Source organism: Lactuca sativa, chromosome 6 (genome assembly GCF_002870075.4).
Source record: "Lactuca sativa cultivar Salinas chromosome 6, Lsat_Salinas_v11, whole genome shotgun sequence".
Taxonomy (NCBI): domain Eukaryota; kingdom Viridiplantae; phylum Streptophyta; class Magnoliopsida; order Asterales; family Asteraceae; genus Lactuca; species Lactuca sativa.
In genome coordinates, this window is record NC_056628.2 from 396,836 (window position 1) to 418,089 (window position 21,254).

General features: G+C 40.4%; 1 protein-coding gene across 1 annotated transcript; it reads left to right on the forward strand.

Annotated features, from left to right (window-relative positions):
- Positions 1 to 1,339: 1,339 nt before the first annotated feature.
- LOC122194729 (secreted RxLR effector protein 161-like) lies at positions 1,340 to 2,086 on the forward strand. The gene has a single exon (XM_042895870.1). The coding sequence runs from the start codon at positions 1,340 to 1,342 to the stop codon at positions 2,084 to 2,086; it is 747 nt and encodes a 248-aa protein (XP_042751804.1).
- The last annotated feature ends 19,168 nt before the right edge of the window (positions 2,087 to 21,254 follow it).

The window sequence follows — 21,254 nt, forward strand, 5'->3', positions numbered from 1 at the left end:
CTCCTCAAAACCCAAAGCAGTAGACAACAAGGAAGACGAACTGAAGAAAATCATTGATGATACTGCGAAAGATATGGAACACGAGTATCCCACTTTGAAGGACCCTGAAGTTCCATCTCAATTAACAGGTGTGCGTGCTACAACGCAGGGGGAGGGATCTACTTCAACCTCCTCGCCTCAAGCACCTGTTCAAGGGGAAAATGAAAACCCCAACGTCAGCTTAGAACCACCTTTCCAAGGGGAGAATCCGAATCCAGAAGAAGATACACATACATCATTCTAAGGGGAGAATGAAAATGTGAATGATGATTCAGATGTGCAGTCAGAGTTTGGAGAAGTGAATGCCGAATTGAATCCAACATATGATCCTAGTTACCCTCCGTTGACCAAATGGACCAGAGATCATCCAATAACTTAAGTTATAGGAGATTCGTCTTCAGGAGTTCTTACGAGAGCACAACAAAAGGCGAAGCGAACTGCACTATTCTCTAAAGTTGAATTTTGCATGTTCAATTCGTTTATCTCAAAGATTGAACCTAAAAACGTTTAAATTTCTCTTGATCATTCTGATTGGGTGCAAGAAGTGCGAGAGGAGCTCAATGAATTCGAACGAAACAAGGTCTGGAGACTCATTCCCACTCCAAAGGATACATTTGTTGTTGGTCTAAAATGGGTATTTCGTAACAAGCTGGATAAAGAGGGAAATGTCATAAGGAACAAGGCGCGACTCAATGTTAAGGGATATTTTTAGGAATAAGGCATTGACTACAAAGAAACCTTTGCACCCGTTGCAAGGTTGGAATTTGTTTGCATCTTTCTGGCATACGCAACACACAAGAACTTTGAAGTGTATCAGATGGATGTCAAGTGTGCCTTTCTGAACGGGGAACTTGAAGAAAGAGTGTATGTGGAGTAACCACCAGGGTTCATAAACGAAAAGTATCTGAACCATTGTTACATTCTAGACAAGGCAGTTTACAGTCTAAAGCAAGCTCCAAGAGCCTGGTACGAAACTCTAACTCGTTTTTTAAAATAGGCTAAATTTAGACAGGGATCGGTCGACCCAACCTTCTTCCGCAAGAAAGATGGTGACCACTTGTTGATCATCCAAATTTACATTGATGACATCATCTTCAGATCAACTAGTCCTAGTTTAATAGTTGAGTTCTGAAAGTTGATGGAAACTAAGTTTGAGATGATCTCCATGGGTCCGATTAACTTTTTCCTTGGTTTAAATATAAGACTGAGTCAGGAAGGTATCTTTATCAATCTGGAGGCTTATACAAAAACCTTACTCTCCAAGTTTGGAATGGTGGGAGATTCGAAGGTCAAGGTTCCGATGGCATTCGGAATGAAAATAACACCGTCTCTGGACAAGCCAACTGTTTATATGAATCTCTATTGTCAAATGATAGGTTCATTGATGTATATGACTGCTAGTCGTCCATATATCATGTTTTTTGTCTGCTATTATGCCAGGTTTCAAGCGAATCCTTGTGAACCCCACATCACTGCTATAAAGAATATCTTCAGGTATCTCAAGCGATCATTCTCACTAGGAATATGGTACCCTTCAAGTTTAGGTTTCTTTGTGCAAACGTTTTTAGATGCAGATCTAGGAAGATATGGTTTAGATAAAAAAAGTACTATGGGAGGATGCCAATTTCTTGGTGGCAAACTCGTAAGTTGGCAATCTAAAAAGCAAACTTTCATCTCCCTATCAACTGCTAAAGTAGAGTACATAGTCACTGCCTATTATACTTCACAAGTTATCTGGATTCAAAGCCAGCTTCGTGACTATGGCATCAACATGAAGCAAATCCCTTTGTATTGCGATTCCGGGAGCGCCATTCTCATCTGTCATAACCCAGTGCAATATTCAATGACCAAACACATCACACTGATATATAACTTCATCAAAGATCATGTGGAAGATGGAAATGTCGAGATACACTTTGTAAGATTCGCTGATCAGTTAACCGACATCTTCACAAAAGCCTTGCTTGAGCAAACCTTCAATTGTATTCTTCAAGGCTTAGGAATGATAGAGGCTGAATCTATTTCGAAACCACCTTTGCAGTCATAAGGTTTGATAGACCTGGGAATTGGTGCGAACGCTCACAAAAACTCACAGTCAACTGTTCATGATTCGAACCGGTGCGAATGTTTGTGGTTAGGAACTTCATGTATCCTTTGTACATTTTATTTATTTATTTTTTCTTTATTTCTGTTTTTATTTCTTTTTCAGAAAATCGAAAATCCAAAAATATTTCATTATGTTTTTATTTCTTTTTCAGAATATTGAAAATCCAAAAATATTTTATTTCTTTATCTTTTCAATTCTTTTTATGAAAAACAAAAACACAAAAATATTTTCTTTAATTTTTTTAAACAAAAATACCAAAAATATTAGATAATTGAGCAGGTTTCAAGGAAAACATCTTGGTGATCCTAATTATGAATGATGGGGCACATATAAATTTTCTAATCTATGCACAAGTTAAATGTTCCTAGAAGCATGCTGTTGCATGTGGTCCAAAGCCTCAAAGACTTTCTATGTTGAAGCCTTAATGAATCGATAACACCAATCGTTTCTTCCCAATAAGCTTGTTCATTCACATAAGTCAAGAGCTAAGTGACTTTTCTCACATTGAGTTAAGAGTTAACTACTTATTCATTTTCGCATAGCAGAGGTACATTATTTCTTTGGAACCACCTCATACCATTTCTCCATCACTTTCGCATTCACAAATGTAACCCTTAAGACTCTCAGAAATTACCACTGAGGTTTATGGTTATAAATTTTTTTTATGATCTTAAGTTTGTTATTACCACGAATTCAGTGAAACCCAAAATCCAACACATACTTACAAATTGACGGTGAACAATTTAACTGTTCTATATTTTTCACCAAGAAATTAACGAATGTCCACCTGCGTGGTAAGTACCATCACTACAAATAAAATGACATTTAGTGGCACAAAAAAGTGCCACTAAAAACCAAAAACGTGCCACTAAAAGCCCTGTTGGCAATCAGCGGCACAAAAAAGAAAGTGCCACTAAAAGCGCTGCCACTAAAGACCTTTAGTGACACTTTTCGGTTGTGTCGCTGTAGCCCTCTTGGATTTTAGTGGCACTTTTCTTATGCCACTATAACATTTTTGGTTTTTGCAGCACTTTTTAATGCCACTAAATAATTGTTAAAATAAAGGTAATATTTTTAGTTTTTAGTTTCATTTTTTTCCTTACAAAGCATTTAATATTTGAAATTTTTTTCATTTTTGTTTATAGATTTAAATGGAATATAAAATAAAAAAATAAATAATAATAGAATAATAAATGGAAAACACAAAAGAATTGCTTATATTAAAATTTAACTTGTCTTACAACAATTTACAACAATATTACCAATACTTCAAACAAAAATATCTTTCAAAATGTTGAATAAGGAAAATATTTTATGCAGCAAGAAGATACTTCTCTTCCTCAGCCTTTCTACCCATCAAAACCCAAGATCATTTCCTAATTTTGCTTCATTTTCAAATTGTTCTCTTTCTAATTGATTGGATTAGGGTTGGAGAAGTTACATAGGAATGAGAATGTTTTGTGTAGAATGAGATCTCAAAATCAAAGACTTCGATAATTTCACAGAACTTGAAACAAAGAAAGATGGTATTAGAGCTACAAGTACAAGAAATTAATCGTTTAGACTAGATAACCATAAAGACAAGGAGAAAATTAGAGCTAAAAGTACAAAAATGCCCTTAATCTCTCTTTTTATACATCAGAGCAAAAACATCATTTAAAAAAGAAAAGACATGTTACAAATTAAGGTTGACCAGATTGTTGACTGCAAAACTAAAAACTAAAATATATTTATTTTGATAAATTAAGGTTATCTGTGAACGATGTCTACTTAAAATGGAAAAAATATAATGCAATGATACAATTCATGTAGCCTCATATTCACTAGAAAACCGCCTGGTAAAAAGGAAAAAAGGAAATGCTAAATACAAACATATACAAGAAAAAACATTGCAAGTTACAATAATAATAGTAGTAAGGGTAGACCTTTTTGAAATGGACAGAATTGCCCCAACATCAAAACCTTCAGTTGTGTCAGCCTCAATTACACAAAGCTCACCAGAGATAGCTCCTTTGATCTTCCACCATGCAAGAATTGATGCTAACACAAGTATCTAACACAATCCCTTTCTTAAACACGCCCTTTTGTTGCCCCTCTCCTTCCCTTTCTTATTAAACATTATAGATGGAAAACCAACTGTCTTCAAACACCCACAAACAAAACACCATTCTTAGATTCATTAACACATCAATATCAAGATTCCGAACTAAAAAAACAAAGAATAGTGTATACAAACTCCATGCAATATCCTTGAAATTGAGCATCTTCAATCTTTTGTATATTTGACATCTGAAGAGTGAAAGTTATAATCAATATGAGATATAATACACACTAGTTGTGAGACCCGTATATTATACGGGTTAATTAAAACAAAATGTTAATATAAACGATTAAATGAAAATTTTATTTGAATTTGAAATTTAAAATAATTGAAAATTATGAGAAAAAAACATGCAAAAAATAAATCAATTAAAATTATGTGTTTAGTTATCAGATTTGTGTACTAAACGGGTAAATTATAATAAAATGTTAAACGCAAAGGTTTAAACTGTAAATTTATTTGAATTTGAAATTAAAATTTAGAAATTGAAATTTGAAATTAATAGTCATTAAGATAGGTTTAATTTATGGAAACTAAATTAATGATATATTGGAAATGAAAAATGGCGTAAATGACAAGTGAAAAATAAATATATCTCAAAATTATGACAAAATGACATGTGGCCAAATGAATGGAAGAATGACAAGTGGCAAAATCATTCTTATTTATTAGGGTAGATTATGAGAATATAGTAAATATTACCTTATCAAAGGGATGTGTGCTTTAAAAAGTTTTTCAAAAATATCATTTAAAAAGCCAAGACCCGTTACATATTAAGAGAATGTTGACTGCAAACTTAAAAACAAAAATATATGTATTCAAGGACAACGACATGGTGAATGCTATATTGATCTTTCAATATTTTTGAACAAAATAAACAACAAGTTGATTATCTTTTCAAAATGAAGTTTGAGCATTTTAAAATATAACCCTGGTTCAGATCAGATAAACCTTGAAATCAATTTATTCTTGAACATATAGATAAATTCCCTTAACCAAATCCCTACACATTTCAATAACAACAAAATGTGGAAGGTGTAAGAAAGAGGGGAAATGTGCATCCTATATGAATTATGATTTATGAAGAGCAAATAAGGCAATTACAATCCATGGGGGAATAACGAAAACCCTAAATCCGCTTATGAGAATCTGGAGACGAGATGGTAGAGTGATTGAAGGAGAGTGAAATGAGCGAAGAATGCAAACTTGACTAGGGATTGTGTTCTTCATGGGGAAATAACGAAAACCCTAAATCTGCTCTAATTAGAAATAAATATGATTTGATATGTGATACATCTGATCCGATGTGTCATACATACCCGATTAACCTCCGAAATCTAGCGTATTGATAGTAGAAAACAAAACCTTCGTATTAGGAAGAATATCAAATATTTCTGCTTGATCCATATAAGAATAAGGCAGAGATATGGCTAGGAGAGCTAGCGGCGGTACAATGTTGTTGGTGAGGAGGATAGAAGATGGTGCTCCATTAATCATTGTGGGGAGGAGAAGAGAGGTGGAGATGTGGCTTGGAGAACTGGCAGTGAACCAGTGACGATGAAAAGAGACGTGATTTATTCCTTTATTCCGATTTCATTTCTCAAAAAAAGAGCGGAAGGTTTTCGACTGTCGAGGGAATTAGGAGCGGGATATTAAAATTAGAATTTTCCATAGCTATAGTGGCACATATAATATATGTGCCACTAAAAATATAATATAGTGGCACAAAAATTAATATGCCACTAAAGACTTGTTCCACTAAATGTAATTTTATTTGTAGTGCATGAAATCTCTTTTTCTTTTTGTGTGATCTTAATGAGACATTCTAGACCTAAGACGTTTCTTACCAATAGATCCGATTTTTATTTTTTCTTGAGATTTGTATGCTTATCCTAGTCAATCAAAATAATTCCAAAGCATACTTGTTTTTATGGCTACACCGGTCAGATAAGTACTTCATCCGAACGTTCTTACTTATATCAAGTTTCGTAGTTTGGTTGAAGATAAATCCACCCTTAAATCTTAGTGAAAAGATGCCTTTCACTCTTTCTCAACAAACATGTGATCATAATTCATGGGAAACCACACAGACACTTTAGAGTCTCTTGACTCCGAAGGAAGAGATCCTTGCTCGGGGTCCATCTGCTTCATGTCTTAAGAGACATCACTAGAATCCCTTATTATTGTGTTGATTTATTTCTTTATCTTTGGCACACTCTCGCACAAAGATCCTTGTGATTTTCCAAATTCTAGTTCATGGTACTTAAGTCATATTTACTTTCAGTTTCGCAGAACATTTTATGGCTATTACTTGCCAAAGTTCATATCTGGATTAACTGTGAAAGGGCGTAACGGAAACAACATCTTAAAGGATAAGATTTGCATGCAAGAATTTGAATGGACGCTGATTTGACACCGTCTGAAACACGTCACAGTTGCCATTCACGCCTTTTTAGGTGACTTTTCAGTAACCGATGCAACCAACCGCCATATTTCTCTCACCTACTATATGGTATATAAGGATTTTGGATATTCGATAATTAATTACCATTTTCAAAAAGTAATCACAATCCTCTGACGATTATACTCTCCACTCCAAATACAGACGAATTTTTCCATGACATTTCTATTCCTTCACCCACCTGTACTATCTGTACCCCTATCACTATTTCTCTTTGACCACCAGTATCTTTGGGTGTTTCGCAAACCCATACCCTACTTTTCACAGATTCCACCACCACCACAACTACTTCCACTGTTGAACCTCCAGTAACTGTCAACGCATCTGATCTGGGGGCAAGTGCTTCATATTTCACAGTTGGTCGTTCTACTCCACCCATCTCTCCTTTACGTTAAGACGATCTAGATATCGTCTACCATGGCGATGACGAAGACTTTGGAGGATTCACTTACATTCCTTTCAACATTCGAACTGAAAGTGACGACGAAGATCCTGTCACAAAAGGGCAACTCAAGGATATCAATGAGAATCTTGATTCGATGCTTCAATCTACTAAAGCCTCAACCATTGATGACTACTCTCATGCCACAATCAAGTCTTTCCTTGAGACCCTCAACAAAGAACACTCCGCCAATCTTCAGAAAACAAATAAAGTTGTGGATGCTTCAGCTTCAGTATGCAAGGAAACGACCAAAAAAGTCGATAAACTAATTACAAATGCTCGTTCCTTCATGAGCACTTTTCAGAGCTCATTCTAGTCAAACACCACGAAGGCGAACAAAGTCATTTCCAGCCTTGGATCCACACTTCGCACAGAAAAGGCAAAGCTCGAAGAGGTTTGCATTGGCCTCCAAACCGACAATGCTGAGCTCAACTCCTCCATTTCATCAAAGATCACAAAGCTTCAAGATAACTTGGCCACAATGAGTAAAATAATGGATGCTCTCGCAGTGAAAACAGAAAAGGTGAAGGTTCTCACTGTCAAGCTGGAGAATGCTGAGAAACGGATCAATGATCTCTTATCCAAAAAGGCGGTTATGAAACCTGTATCGTAGATTTGAATGCTTTGCTTTCGGATATCACTGAGACTCGTGACTCGATGATCACAATCACAGTTAAAAAGCATCTCTCTTGAAAGCTTCATCGGTGTTTGCAATGCTCAATAGATTAGAAGGTGTTTTGGAATCAATCTCAATTTCGAAACAAGGGAGGGAAATGTTGTGAATCCATATCAGAAGGAAAACCCCAAGCCCACTGTTAAGCCAAAGAAAGAAAACGAACTGAAGGATAATGTAGCTTCGGATTCGAAAGGCTGGGAAAAACTAAACGAAGAACCAATAATTGACGATAGTGAAGAAGAAAAGCCCGACGACCACGAGCTTAAAAGAAGAAGGGATCGTGAAGCTCAAATGGATGAGCACCAACAAATCATTTATGAGGCAGAAGAAAAGGAAAGGGCTGAACGCGAAGCTCAAGTCACACTGAAAAGCCGAAAGCTTTTTTTTCCAGCATGGACTTTCGAGCGAATTTTAATTGAGGCTGTGGATATGCCAAGCCAATATTGGTTGGAACCAGTTGTGTCTTTTGACTTGCAAAATACACAAGATTCACAAATGGATCTTCAAATCACACCGAAAGCCTTCAAATTTTGCAGTTTTGTTAAAGTTGCGAATGTCCCTCCAACTCACAACGGTGAAGATCACATGCTTTTCTCATTCTACCAAAAGCACATGAAGCCGCAGTACGAAACCAGGAGTATGAACAAGATTACTGCAGTGAAGGTTGTTGGTCCAATCGAAACTGATGACTTCCCGAATGCAAAATTTAAGGTTGATAGAGGTTCAACGAGCCAGGTGCATGAATTCACTCTTGCTGATCTTCCATGCTTGGACCCGTATGATTAGATCATGCTGTACAACATGCTGCTGAGGGATGAACAGAAGTACGAGCCCGTTATTTCTCACCTCAAACGAATGCTAGTTTTGTACATTCAAGAGGTTGGGAAAATGGATGTTGAAATAGCAGTTGTACTGCGAAAGAAGCTAACTGTACTCCCTAAAGAAGGTCCTGAAGGTTTTGACGAAACGAAACTAGGGAAGATACGAAAGGACGGGTGGTGTGTGGCCTTTCAAATGAGAGAACGAACAGATGTAGATTTTCACAAAGTTTGTTTATTTCTCGCTGATAAACATATTTTCACTACTTCGTGCCTAGAGTTTATTTTGGACTTCGTAGGCAAATTCATAGGGAACAACAAAAGTGATAAGAAGTACTTCTTAGATATGATCTTGTGGTACATCCAAGTTTGCAAGGCTCTGCTCAGTGTAATTCTGAAACTTTTTGAAGTGCAGAAGCGAACTCCACTGTGAAGGTCTCTTGCCTCAATTGGCGCAAAGGGGGAGATTGTTAGAAATTATTCAGTTACGTCATTGTGGTCCTTTTTGTATAATATTTTATGTATCCGGGTAGGTCCTGTCCACCCGTTATGTATTTGTTAGGGTTTAACTATTTAAGGTGCATTCATGCATTAGTTTTTGTAATTGTCCAATTGCATTGTAAACCCTACACGCCTTTACAGTAGTAGTTCTTAATCGAGCTCTTCTAAGGATCTGATATTCAATCATACGATACATTTGATATTCATTCCTTGTTCTTAATTTGTTTACCTGTTTGAATCTATCGATCATTAGAGTTTTAACCTCAACAACACACGAACATACACACACACTCTTACTCTTTTCTCTCTCTCTCTCTCTCTCTCCCTCTTATCTCTCTCTCCCTCTTATATCTATCTCTTATCTCGATCTCTCTCTCTCCCTCTCTCTCTCTCTCTCTCTCTCTCTTTTTCTCTCTCCTTATTCTTTCTCTCTCCCTCTTTCTTTCTCTCTCTCTCGTACGCGCGGAAGACTCCTCTTCGAGCTACAAAGACCACCTTCTTACTAGGTTTGTAGAACAATTATCTAAAGGAATTTTATTGGTAGCCAATTAAACAACACTTCTTGGCTCTAGGTTTGAGTTTTCCATGAGTCTCTCATCTTACAAGTGCTTCACCACCCCAGAAATTGATTTGTGCGAGTAAGGGAGCTTTTCCTGTCCACATCTCATGACATGTTTTGACAACCTTCTTTGTTGAAACAAGATTCATGATATGGGCAACTGTCTCTAAGGAATACCCCATAAATAAATAGAAGAGAAGCTGAATCATCATAGAACAAACCATAGCTAGTAAGGTTCGATTACGCATCTCAACCACACCATTAAGTTGTGGTGTTTTGGGAGGAATCAATTGTGATACAATTCCAGATTCCATGAGATAGTCATGGAGCTCAATGCTAAGATACTCACCACCAATGTTAGATCTGAGTATCTTTATCTTCCAGCCTAATTGATTCTTGACTTTGTGCTTAAACTATTTGAACCTTTCAAAGGTTTCTGATTTATGTTTTATTAAGTAGATATAACCATATCTACTATTCATCCATAAATGTTATTTAATATCGATATACATCTCTTATGGTGGATTTGGATGCGCCACATACATTTGTATGGATGAGGTCCAATAACCCTTTACCTCTTTCACATGTTCCAGTGACAGGTGATTTTGCCATCTTGCCCAAGAGCCAAGATTCACATTATTCATCTATCCTAAGATCAAATGATTCCAACACTCCATCCTTTTAGAGTTGGGGGATACGTTTCTTGTTTATGCGCTCAATACAACAATACCACAAACATTCCTTGTCCATACCATTGGAAGAATAAATATGAAACACATTATTACATAAGTTATCAACACAAGTCATAGTTTCATACACTCTATTACAAGGTAAAGATTGAAATATAAAAACACCATTTTTAAAAGAATAAATTGAACAAGTATCATTATAAAAATAATATTTAAAACCTTGTTTGAACAATGCAAGAAAAGAAAAGATGTTTCGTGTCATTTCTGACGAGTAGCAACAACTGAACAAATCAATCCTAATATCAATACTAAGCATAAACCCATATGTCCATAACATTTTGGATTTCAGGTATTCTTCAAATCCTCCCTTGGTATTTTAATAAGTCAATTTTGGCACTTGATATTGGTTTGGACCTAGCTCTAAGGGCAGATTGGTAATTTTAGGAAATTGAGTAGGATGTTGCGCGTACATTTGAGAACATCACGCGTATTAAGGCACGCCCTAGTATGCTAGGTGTACACCCATGCCGAGCCTACGTATGTCCGGATAAGACCCTAATTTTTAGGGTTTGTGGGGTATTTAAGCAACATTATGAGGCATTGTATCTCACTCTTTCAGCCTCCAAACCTCCCCTAGTCGTCTTGAGAGAACCCTAGCCTCATAGTGAGCGTTTTGAGCTTATAAGTGTGTTTTGTGTGCCTTAAAGGAGAAGCTTGTGCATCAAGGGGTCAAGGGGGGAAGATTGGCTTGTAGATCTTGGTTCATCATTTGTTTTGGGAGCTCTAGAAGGTACAAAGTTGCTACCTTTGTGTCTATTTCTTCTAGATCTCTCCTTGGTAGCTTATTTGCATTCTTTTTTTTTCCATAAAGTCCCATGATGATGCATGATTCGTTTTGGACATTTTGAGCCGTCCTTTCATACCTTAGGAAGGGTTCCAATTGATAAAAATGAGGTCCCAATGACTATAAATGTCTCATGTAATTGGTAGAAAGGTCTTAATGGATTAAGACCATGCATTAAGCCCTTTTTGGACGTCCAAAGTCTTAAAGTTTGAGACTTTATGGTTTTGAGACACGTTTGGTCAATGGATCTGGAATTTGGGCTTACGTGCTTATGTCATTAAGCACTTATTGGAGTTTTGAATACATCAAGGGTACGCCTTGCATAGAGAATAGTACGCCCCACATACGCAGTCAACATCCCTATTTTCCAGTCAACGCAAGGCTCACATACGCCCCACATAGCTTCGGGGTACGCCTAGCGTATGCCATCTGATGGGTATTTGCGAGTTGGGATTCGGATTTGGGGCACATTTGGGTCAGTTTGGTTTGGGCACTTGCTGGACTTTTTGAGTGAGAGTGTCTTGGACCAATTATGGAAATGGACCTTAGGATGAGGCCTAATAAAAGAGTTGGGCCCAATTTGGAAAATTGAGCCAATTATGGGCCTTGTATATTTGAATCTTTGGATCTAGGATTGGAGTTGGGCCTTGGCCCAAATTAGGGAAAGGGTAAAATGGACTATTACCCTATGTTTGGGCCCTAAGCCAAGATTGATATTCCAACTTTCGATTAGTGTTCGTTTATTGTGATAGTTCGGAATTTTCAATGAGTCGGCAGTTGGAGGTTTTCAATTCAGTTCGACATTGTGAGGTAAGTCTTTCGCACTATACTTAGGGGTCGAAGGCACCAAGGCCGGCCCATTAGATTGATATCCTAGTAGTTATAGATATGTCGCTTATGAGTTAGATTGGCATGCTAATTTGATATGCTAGTCTAGTTGATCTGTAGGACTACATATGATATTGTCTGATTATCTGTATATATATTTATCTATTACATGTCGACATGTTGTGTGGGATGGGTTGAGGTTGTACTGCTCCGTGCGGTAGCCAAAAACCCATGGAGTATGCCAGATAGGAGCCAAGGGCCAGGGAAGGCATCTCAGACTCATACTGAGGACTCCTAAGCATTCCAGATACGAGCTGAGGACCGGGCAGGGCATGCCAGACTGGTACTGTAGTCTAATCTTTTGTATTCCGGTCCAAGGACTGGGGGAGCAAGCCAGACATAAGTTGTGGGCCCATGGGGAAAGCCAGACTTATGTTGTGGGCTCGGGAGCAATCCAGACATGAGTTGTTGGCCCGACAGGCAAGCCAAACTTATGTTGTGGGCTCAGGGGTAATCCAGTCTGTATAGTTATGGACCCATTACATGCTGTTATTTATATATGTGTTATTTGTTATGTATCGGTATTTTGGTGGAACTCACGAAGCTTCTAGATTACACTTGTGGATTTTGTTTCAGGTATATTGGATGATCGCGGGAAGGAGAAGGCTTTATCGTGCACCTCGTCATATTTTATGTTATGATTTCTGGGATTTCTCTAATGTTAAACTGTTTTGGAAACAATTTGTAAACAATGGATGGTTTTGGAATGTTTGAAAAGTTTAGATTTTTCATGCATTTTATGGTTGTTACAAGTTGGTATCAGAGTGTTGGTTTAAGTGAATTGGAGGAACACTCGAGTGAATCCAGTCTCAAACTAAGGAAAAGGTTTTCAAAATGATTTTCAAATGGTTGTCAAAATACTAAAGGAGGATGTGATGTGTACGATTAGCCGAAGCCAGTAGGTAGACCCCAAAATACCATAATGTTATTTGATATTGTGATATGTTAAAGTAACATGCTAGTGATAGGCTAGGGATCTTCAGGAAAGGCATGATAGAATTGCTTGATTATATGATGTCTGGTAGCCTAGGGTTTTCCTTATATCAAATTGACATCATTACTGTAGTTGCTTAGTTTATGCATCATGGTTGTATATAACTAAGATCTTAAAGTCTGAGAATGTTTGGTTTGGACTTATTTCCTGTTCTTGTCTGATGAAGGGCTTAGGGTAGGATCGGATATTTGAATGTCTATAGGCTCCAATGTTATGTATGGCTAGCATACACGAGTGTTGCAGAGTTGGTGGAAGATTTACGGATTACATGGGGTCAGTCGGCTAGTATGAGTTATTTAGCCTTCCTGTAGGAGTGAGGATTAAGCGCTCACCTATGCTTATGAGTAATTTTAGGTTGTTGTGATGATCCCTGAGACAAATACGGGTAGGCGTGGAAGGTAGTATGGGCTCGTACTACTGAAAGCACAGGACCCATACGCGTAGCAGGGAAGTCACAATCCCTAGGGTTTTGTTGGGAGTTGGTTTCCAGTTATTTATGTGGATTATCTGATATCTTCCTGGTGTATTTTCAGTATGGTGGTTACAAGACGAATCGAGACCGGATATGGGTCAGGATCAGGAGCTGGCAGTCAGGGCGGACCAACATTGTTAGGGACCATTGGTCAGATGAGACCAGAGGAGTTAGATGCCAGGATTCGGGAGATCCAACATGAGGAGCTGCACTTTTGTAGGATGAGTTTCCAGAGATGTTTGGGTCTATTAAGACCGCTATAATGGAGTATTTGATGAGCGCTATGCAACCATTGCTGAAAAGGATGCCTCTGCAGCCTCCGCAGCTGCCGGTACAGGGACAGGTCGAGATTTTCAGTATCGAGACTTTGATAACATGAAGCCCCCAAATTTTGACAAAGTCCAGGACCCGATCATATCCATGAGGTGGCTATATGACATTGAGGGATGCTTTTTCATGTGTTCATGCCCTGCTGACCAGAGGGTCAGGTGCGCTTTGAATCTCTTGAGGTCCGGAGAGAAGGACTGGCAGAGAGTTGTTACAGGATCATACTCCGATAAGCAGAGAGCTGCAGTATCTTGGGAACACTTCATGGATATGTTTCGTACTCGCTACATTCCTCGGGTCGAGCAGGAGAGGTTGGATCAGGAGTTTCTAGATTTAAGACGGGGATCAAATACGGTGATGGAGATCACCCGAATGTTCACCGAGAGGGCGATGTTTTTCCCAGAGTTTGCTTCCGATCAGGCTCAGATGATTCATTATCTGAGCATGCTCAAGACTGACATCAGATATTTCGTTGCCAACCAGCGTTGTGATACTTTACTAGGGTTATAGGAGGCCGTTAGGTGGTATGAGCTGGAGATCAAGCTTCAGTTGAGGGAGCAGAGGCAGGCCCCATTGCAGTCGCAGCCTGCATCAAAGTGGGCTAAGACCGCTAATACTAGATCTGGCGGCTGAAAGGTCCGCAATTATGGTACGTGCGGCAAGGCACACGTGGGTGCTTGTTAGTCATCATCTCGGTGCCATAATTGTGGTCGACAGGGTCATACGGCGAGGGATTTCCGCCAGCAGGCACCAACGATCAACACCAGGATTTGCTATCATTGGAACTAGGTTGGCCATGTGAAGGCCAACTATCTATTGCTCACTGCTAGGCCGACGCAGACTCCAACACCAACTACTTTGAGGATCATTGACAGGAGTCAAGGTATGGCAGAGCCCCCGAGGGCTCAGGGACGCGCTTTCTAGCTCACAGCTGAGGAAGCCATGACAGCACCATATGTGGTGGCCAATATGTTTTCTATCCCTTATCTCATTGATTATGTTTATTGTATGTTCATGTGTTTGTACCTATGTTAGGTACATTCTTAGTGAACTTTTTGCCTGCCCTAGTACTATTTGACTCGAGAGCAAGTCGGTCTTTTGTCTCTCGATCTTTTAGCAAGGATTTTGGTTTGCCTTTAGGAGAGCTAGGGTTTCCATTGCGATTTTCCATCGCTAATGAATATGGGGTTTCTGCTTCATCAGTTTATCAGGGTTGCATTTTAGAGATATTCGGGGTATCCTTTCCAATCGATTTAATTTTGATTCTTATGGGGGATGTCTGTGTGATCGTGGGTATGGACTGGCTGATTCGTTTTGACGCCATGATCAACTGCGAGGGCCAGCAGGTGGTAGTTCGAACCCCAAGTGAGGGAGAACTGGTTATCTATCGTGAGGGTACCACGTTGGGTTCAGGATTTTGCTCAGCCGCCAGGGCTCTGCAGTATATTCAGCACGGGTGTGCGGGTTATTTGGCGTATGTGGTAGATACACAAGTTAGGGATCAGGTCTCGGTTTCAGAGGTTCCAGTCGTTAGAGAGTTCGCTGATGTATTCCCAGAAAAATTACCCGGAGTGCCTCCTGAAAAGGCAGGTCGAGTTCAGGATCGATCTTGTGTCAGGTGCAGCCCCTATTGCCAAGGCGCCGTAGCGGTTGGCACCACCTGAGATGTAGGAGCCGTCACATCAGTTGCAGGAGTTGCTAGGCATGCAGTTCATCCGTCTGAGCAATTCTCTGTGGGGAGCGCCGATCCTTTTCGTCAAAAAGAATGATGGTTCACACCAAATGTGCATTGACTACCGGGAGCTGAACAAGTTGACAGTGAAGAATCGTTATCCCCTTCCACAGATAGATGACTACTTCGATCAGTTACAGTGACCATCTTGGTTCTCCAAGATAAATCTGAGGTCCGGGTACCATCATGTAAGGGTGAGGGAGGAGGACGTGGAGAAAACTGCATTACGGACTCGTTACGGACGTTAGAAGTTCGTGGTGATTCCGTTTGGGCTCACCAACGTGCTGACAATATTTATGGACCTGATGAATTGGGTATGCAGGCTGATGCTTGATCGATCAGTTATTGTGTTTATCGATGATATCTTGGTATTCCAAGACCAGAGAGCAGCATGCGGCGCATCTCCGCGGTCTTTTGGGAGTTTTGAGGCGAGAACAACTTTATGCCAAGTTCTCGAAATGAGAGTTTTGGTTGCGAGAGGTTCAGTTCCCTGGACATCTCGTTAACCAGGTTGAGATTTTGGTCTATCCGGCCAAAATCGAGGCAGTGATGCGGTGGGAGGTCCCGAAATCTCCTTCGAATATCAGGAGTTTTCTAGGATTGGCAGAGTACTACCGGAAATTTATACATGATTTCTCCAAAATTGCAATACCCCTCACTCGTCTGACAAGGAAGGGGGTAGATTTCTGGTGGGGCCCTAAGCAGCAGGCAACATTTGAGACCCTCCGACAACGACTTTGCGAGGCTCCAGTCTCTCCCGGGGGGAGTAAAGGATTTTGTGGTTTTCTGTGATGCATCCATCACCGGATTAGGAGCATTCCTCATGCAAAGAGGACATGTGATAGCCTATACATTGTGACAGTTGAAGCCGCATGAGACGAGATATCCCACACATGATCTTGAGTTGGGAGCGATAGTGTTCGCCCTCAAGATCTGGAGGCATTACCTCTACGGGGTCCGTTGTACGATCTACATGGATCACAATAGATTGAGACACGTTATGTATCAGCCGAACCTGAACATGAGGTAACACAGGTGGTTGGACGTGGTCAAGGATTATGACTGCGAGATCTTTTACCATCCGGGTAAAGCGAATGTAGTGGCGGACGCCCTGAGCCGCAAGTCGGCTGGACCTTCTGTTCCGACATCATGTATGAGGATTTATGTGGAACTCCACTAGTGGGACTGATTAGAGAATCTTAGACCGAGGAAGTGCGAGAGGAAAATTGGAAGATTGAGAAGATTAGGTGCGAGATCACCCAATTTGTTCAGGACAGTCATGGGTTGTTGACCTGCTACGGTCGGGTGTGGGTTCCAGTGTCTAGCGGGGTTAAATAGGTCGTGCTGGAGGAGGCTCATAAGTCTCGTTTCTCTATTCACCCCGGGCCACCAAAATGTACCGGGATCTGAGGTTGAGTTACTGGTAGTCGTGCATGAAGAGAGAGATCGCTTGGTACGCCAAGAGGTGCTTGATCTGCAGGATGGTCAAGGCTGAGCACCAGAGGCCGCATGGAAAGTTGCAGCCTCTGTAGGTTCCCATATGGAAATGGGAGCAGATCATGATGGACTTTATCACCAAATTGCCTAGGACAGCGTAGGAATATGATGTTATATGAGTCATCGTGGATCGATTGACAAAGAGCACCCATTTTCTAGCAATCTGGGAGAGTTCGTTGGCTGAGAAGTTGGCCGATATGTATATCCGCGTGATCGTTGTTTGCCATTGGGTGCCAGTCTCTATTGTCTCATACCATGATGTTCGATTTACCTCCTTTTTCTGGCAGAAGTTCCATGAGGAACTGGGCACAAGACTACATTTTAGCACCGCTTACAATCCGCCGACAGACGGCCAGAGTGAGCAGACCATTCAGACCCTCGAGGATATGTTGAGGGCATGCTTCATTGATTTTGGTGGGAGTTGGGACTCCTACCTACCCCTTGAATAGTTCACCTACAACAACAAATTTCGTTCCTCCACCTTTCGAGCTGTTGTATAGGCGAAGATTTCGTACCTCAGTCTGTTGGGGTGAGGTTGGTCATCGGGTCATGGGACGTACCGAGGTGGAAACGCAGACTACCGAGAAGATTCAACAGATCAGGCAGCGATTGCAAACTACTCAGAGTCGGCAGAAAAGTTATGCCAACCGGCGCCGATCCAAGTTGGAGTTTCAGGTCGGCAATATGGTGTTGCTGAAGGTCTCACCATGGAAGGGTGTGATCTGCTTCTGGAAGAGGGGAAAGTTGGGTCCCCTATAGATTGGACCGTTTCGGATTATTGCCAAGGTTGGCAAGGTGGCGTATAGAATGGACCTTCTGAAGGAGCTCTATTATATTCATATCACTTTCCACGTTTCATAATTGTGGAAGTGCATATTAGATGAGGATGCGGTAGTGTCATTGGATGACATTCAGGTTGACGAACACCTGAATTATGTTGCGCAGCTGGTGGCTGTCTTGGAAAGGAAGATGAAGGTTCTGCGTAAAAAGGAGATACATTTGTTAAAGGTACAATGGCAGCATTGGAGGGATCCGAGTGGACTTGGGAGTGGCAGCATTGGAAGGGACCCGAGTGGACTAGGGAGCCGGAGGCCGAGATGCAAGAACATTATCCATATCTGTTTATTACAGCAGAATTCAATGAAGAGTTCTAGATCGAGTGGGGGAGAGTTATAACATTCCGGATTTCAGGTATTCTTCAAATCCTTCCTTGATATTTTAATAAGTCAATTTTGGCCCTTGATATTGGTTAGGACCTAGCCCTAAGGGCAGATTAGTAATTTTGGGAAGTTGGGTAGTACGTTTGGCATACATTTGAGAACGGCGTGTGTATTAAGGCACACCCTAGTACGTTGGGCATACACCCTTGTACGTCAGGCGTACGTATGTCTGGATAAGACCCTAATTTTTAGGGTTTGGGGTTTGTGGGTTATTTAAGCAACATTATGGGACATTGTGGCTCACACTTTTAGCCTCCAAACCTCCCTTAGCCATCTTGAGAGAACCCTAGCCTCATAGTGAGAATTTTGAGCTTATAAGTGTGTTTGTGTGCCTTAAAGGAGAAGCTTGTGCATCAAGGGGCCAAGGAGGGAATATTGGCTTGTAGATCTTGGTAAATCATCTGTTTTGGGAGCTTCAGGAGGTACAAAGTTGCTACCTTTGTGTCTATTTTTTCTAGATCTCTCCTTGGTAGCTTATTTGCATTCTTTTGTCTTATAAAGTCCCATGATGATGCATGATTCTTTTTGGACGTTTCGAGTTGTCCTTTCAGAGCCTAGAAAAGGTTCTAAGTGATAAAAATGAGGTCCCAGTGGATAGAAATGTCCCATGCAATTGGTAGAAAGGTCTTAATGGATTAAGACCATGCATTAAGCCCTTTTTAGACGTCCAAAGTCTTAAGGTTTGAGACTTTATGGTTCTGAGACACGTTTGGTAAATGGATCTAGAATTTGGGCTTAATTGCTTAAGCCATTAAGAACGTATTGGAGTTTCAAATACAACGAGGGTACGCCTTGCGTAGAGAACAGTGCGCCCCACATAAGCAATCAACGTCTCCATTTTATAGTTAATGCAAGGCTCGCGTACGCCCCACATAGTTTCGAGGTATGCCCATAGTACGCCCTCTGATGGGTTTTTGCGAGTTGGGGTTCGGATTTGGGGCACCTTTGGGCCAGTTTGGCTTGGGCACTTGCTGGACTTTCTAAATGAGAGTGTCTTGGACCAATTATGGAAATGGACCTTTGGATGAGGCCCAATTAAAGAGTTGGGCCCAATTTGGAAAATTATGCCAATTATGGGCCTTATATATAGGACCCTTTGGATCAAGGATTGGAGTTGGGCCTTGGCCCAAATTTGGGAAAGGGTAAAATGGACTATTACCCTATGTTTGGGCCCTTAGACAAGATTGATATTCTAACTATTGATTGGTGTTCATTTATTGTGATAGTTTGGGATTTTCTGTGAGCCAGCAGCCTGAGGTTTTCAGTTCAGTTCGACATTGTAACATGAGTCTTCCTCACTATACTTAGGGGTCGAAGGCAACAAGGCCAACCCATTGGATTGATATCCTAGTAGTTATTGATATGTCGAGTATGAGTTAGATATGGATCCTAGTTTGATATGCTAGTCTGGTAGATCTATAGGACTACTTGTGATACTGTCTGATTATATGTATATGTATTTATATGTTACATGTCGACATGTTGTGTGGGATGGGTTGAGGTTGTACTACTCCGTTTGATAGCTAACAAACCCTAGAGTATGCCAAACATGAATCGAGGGCCATGGAGGGCATGCCAGACTCATACTGAGGATCGTGAGCGTTCTAGATACGAGCTGAGGGTCGAGCTTGGCATGCCAGACTCGTACTGTAGGCTAATCATTTGTATTCCAGTCCAAGGACTGAGGGAGAAAGCATACATAAGCTGTGGGCCCAAGGGGCAAGCCAGGTTTATGTTGTGGGCTTGGGAGTAATCCAGACGTGATTTGTGGGCCCGAATGGCAAGCCAGACTCATGTTGTGGGCTCAAGGGTAATGCAGTCTGTATAGTTGTGGACTCATTACATGTTGTTATTTTCATATGTGCTATTTGTTATGTATCGATATTAAGGGGAACTCACTAAGCTTCTGGCTTACAGTTGTGGATTTTGTTTCAGGTAAATCGGACCATCGCCGGAAGGCGAAGGCTTGATTGTGCACCTCGTCATATTTTATGTTATGATTTCTGGGATTTCTCTAATGTTAAACTATTTTGAAAACAATTTGTAAACAATGGATAGTTTTGTAATGTTTGAAAAGTTTAAATTTTTCATGAATTTTAGGGTTGTTACAATGTCCTAATCTTGGCAACAATTGAAGATCACCTATTCCCCATGATCAAATTGAGCTTCCCATGCTCTACTTACTCACTTTAACTTAGTCGCTATAAATTAGAACAAATACGGAAACCACATCTTGTGTTAAGGACCCAAGAATGAGAAAGTGGTTTTTTATTAACATGGAGAGTGTGCCTTGATCTTTCCATCCTTAATTCTTGCAAGTATTTAGGGCACCTTGTTCTCCAATGACCCTCTTCGCTACAATGGAAGCAAGTGGCCTCTTGTAGACCATTGATCGCAAGGACTTCAAAGTTGGGCTTCGTCTTAGACCCATTGCCAGACCCTCCAACATGGGCTTTCCTTTTCTTGTTGGATTGGGAAGGAAACTTCATCTTTTTCCCTATGCCATATCTAATGGCTAGGATAGGAGCACTTGTTGCCGAAGGAACATGATTTTTCATCATCCTCGACTCAGCAGTTTGCAACAAGTGATGGAGTTGGGTCAATGTCATCTCCGTGTTGTTCAGATGATAAGTTAAAACAAACTGATTATAACTAGGAGGCAAGGAGTTAAGTACCATGTCAATATCTAACTACTCGTCAAACGACACATTGAGCCTTTGTAGTTTCTCCATGTACCTTTGCGTCTTTTGTACGTGAGCACATCCATATTCTCCTTCCTTAAGCTTGCATGCCATAAGAGACTTGACCACTTCGTAGCCCTCTTGTCTTGCCTTCTTGTGGAACTTTCTAGCAAGGTTAAGACTCATCTCATATGGCCAATAGTCCT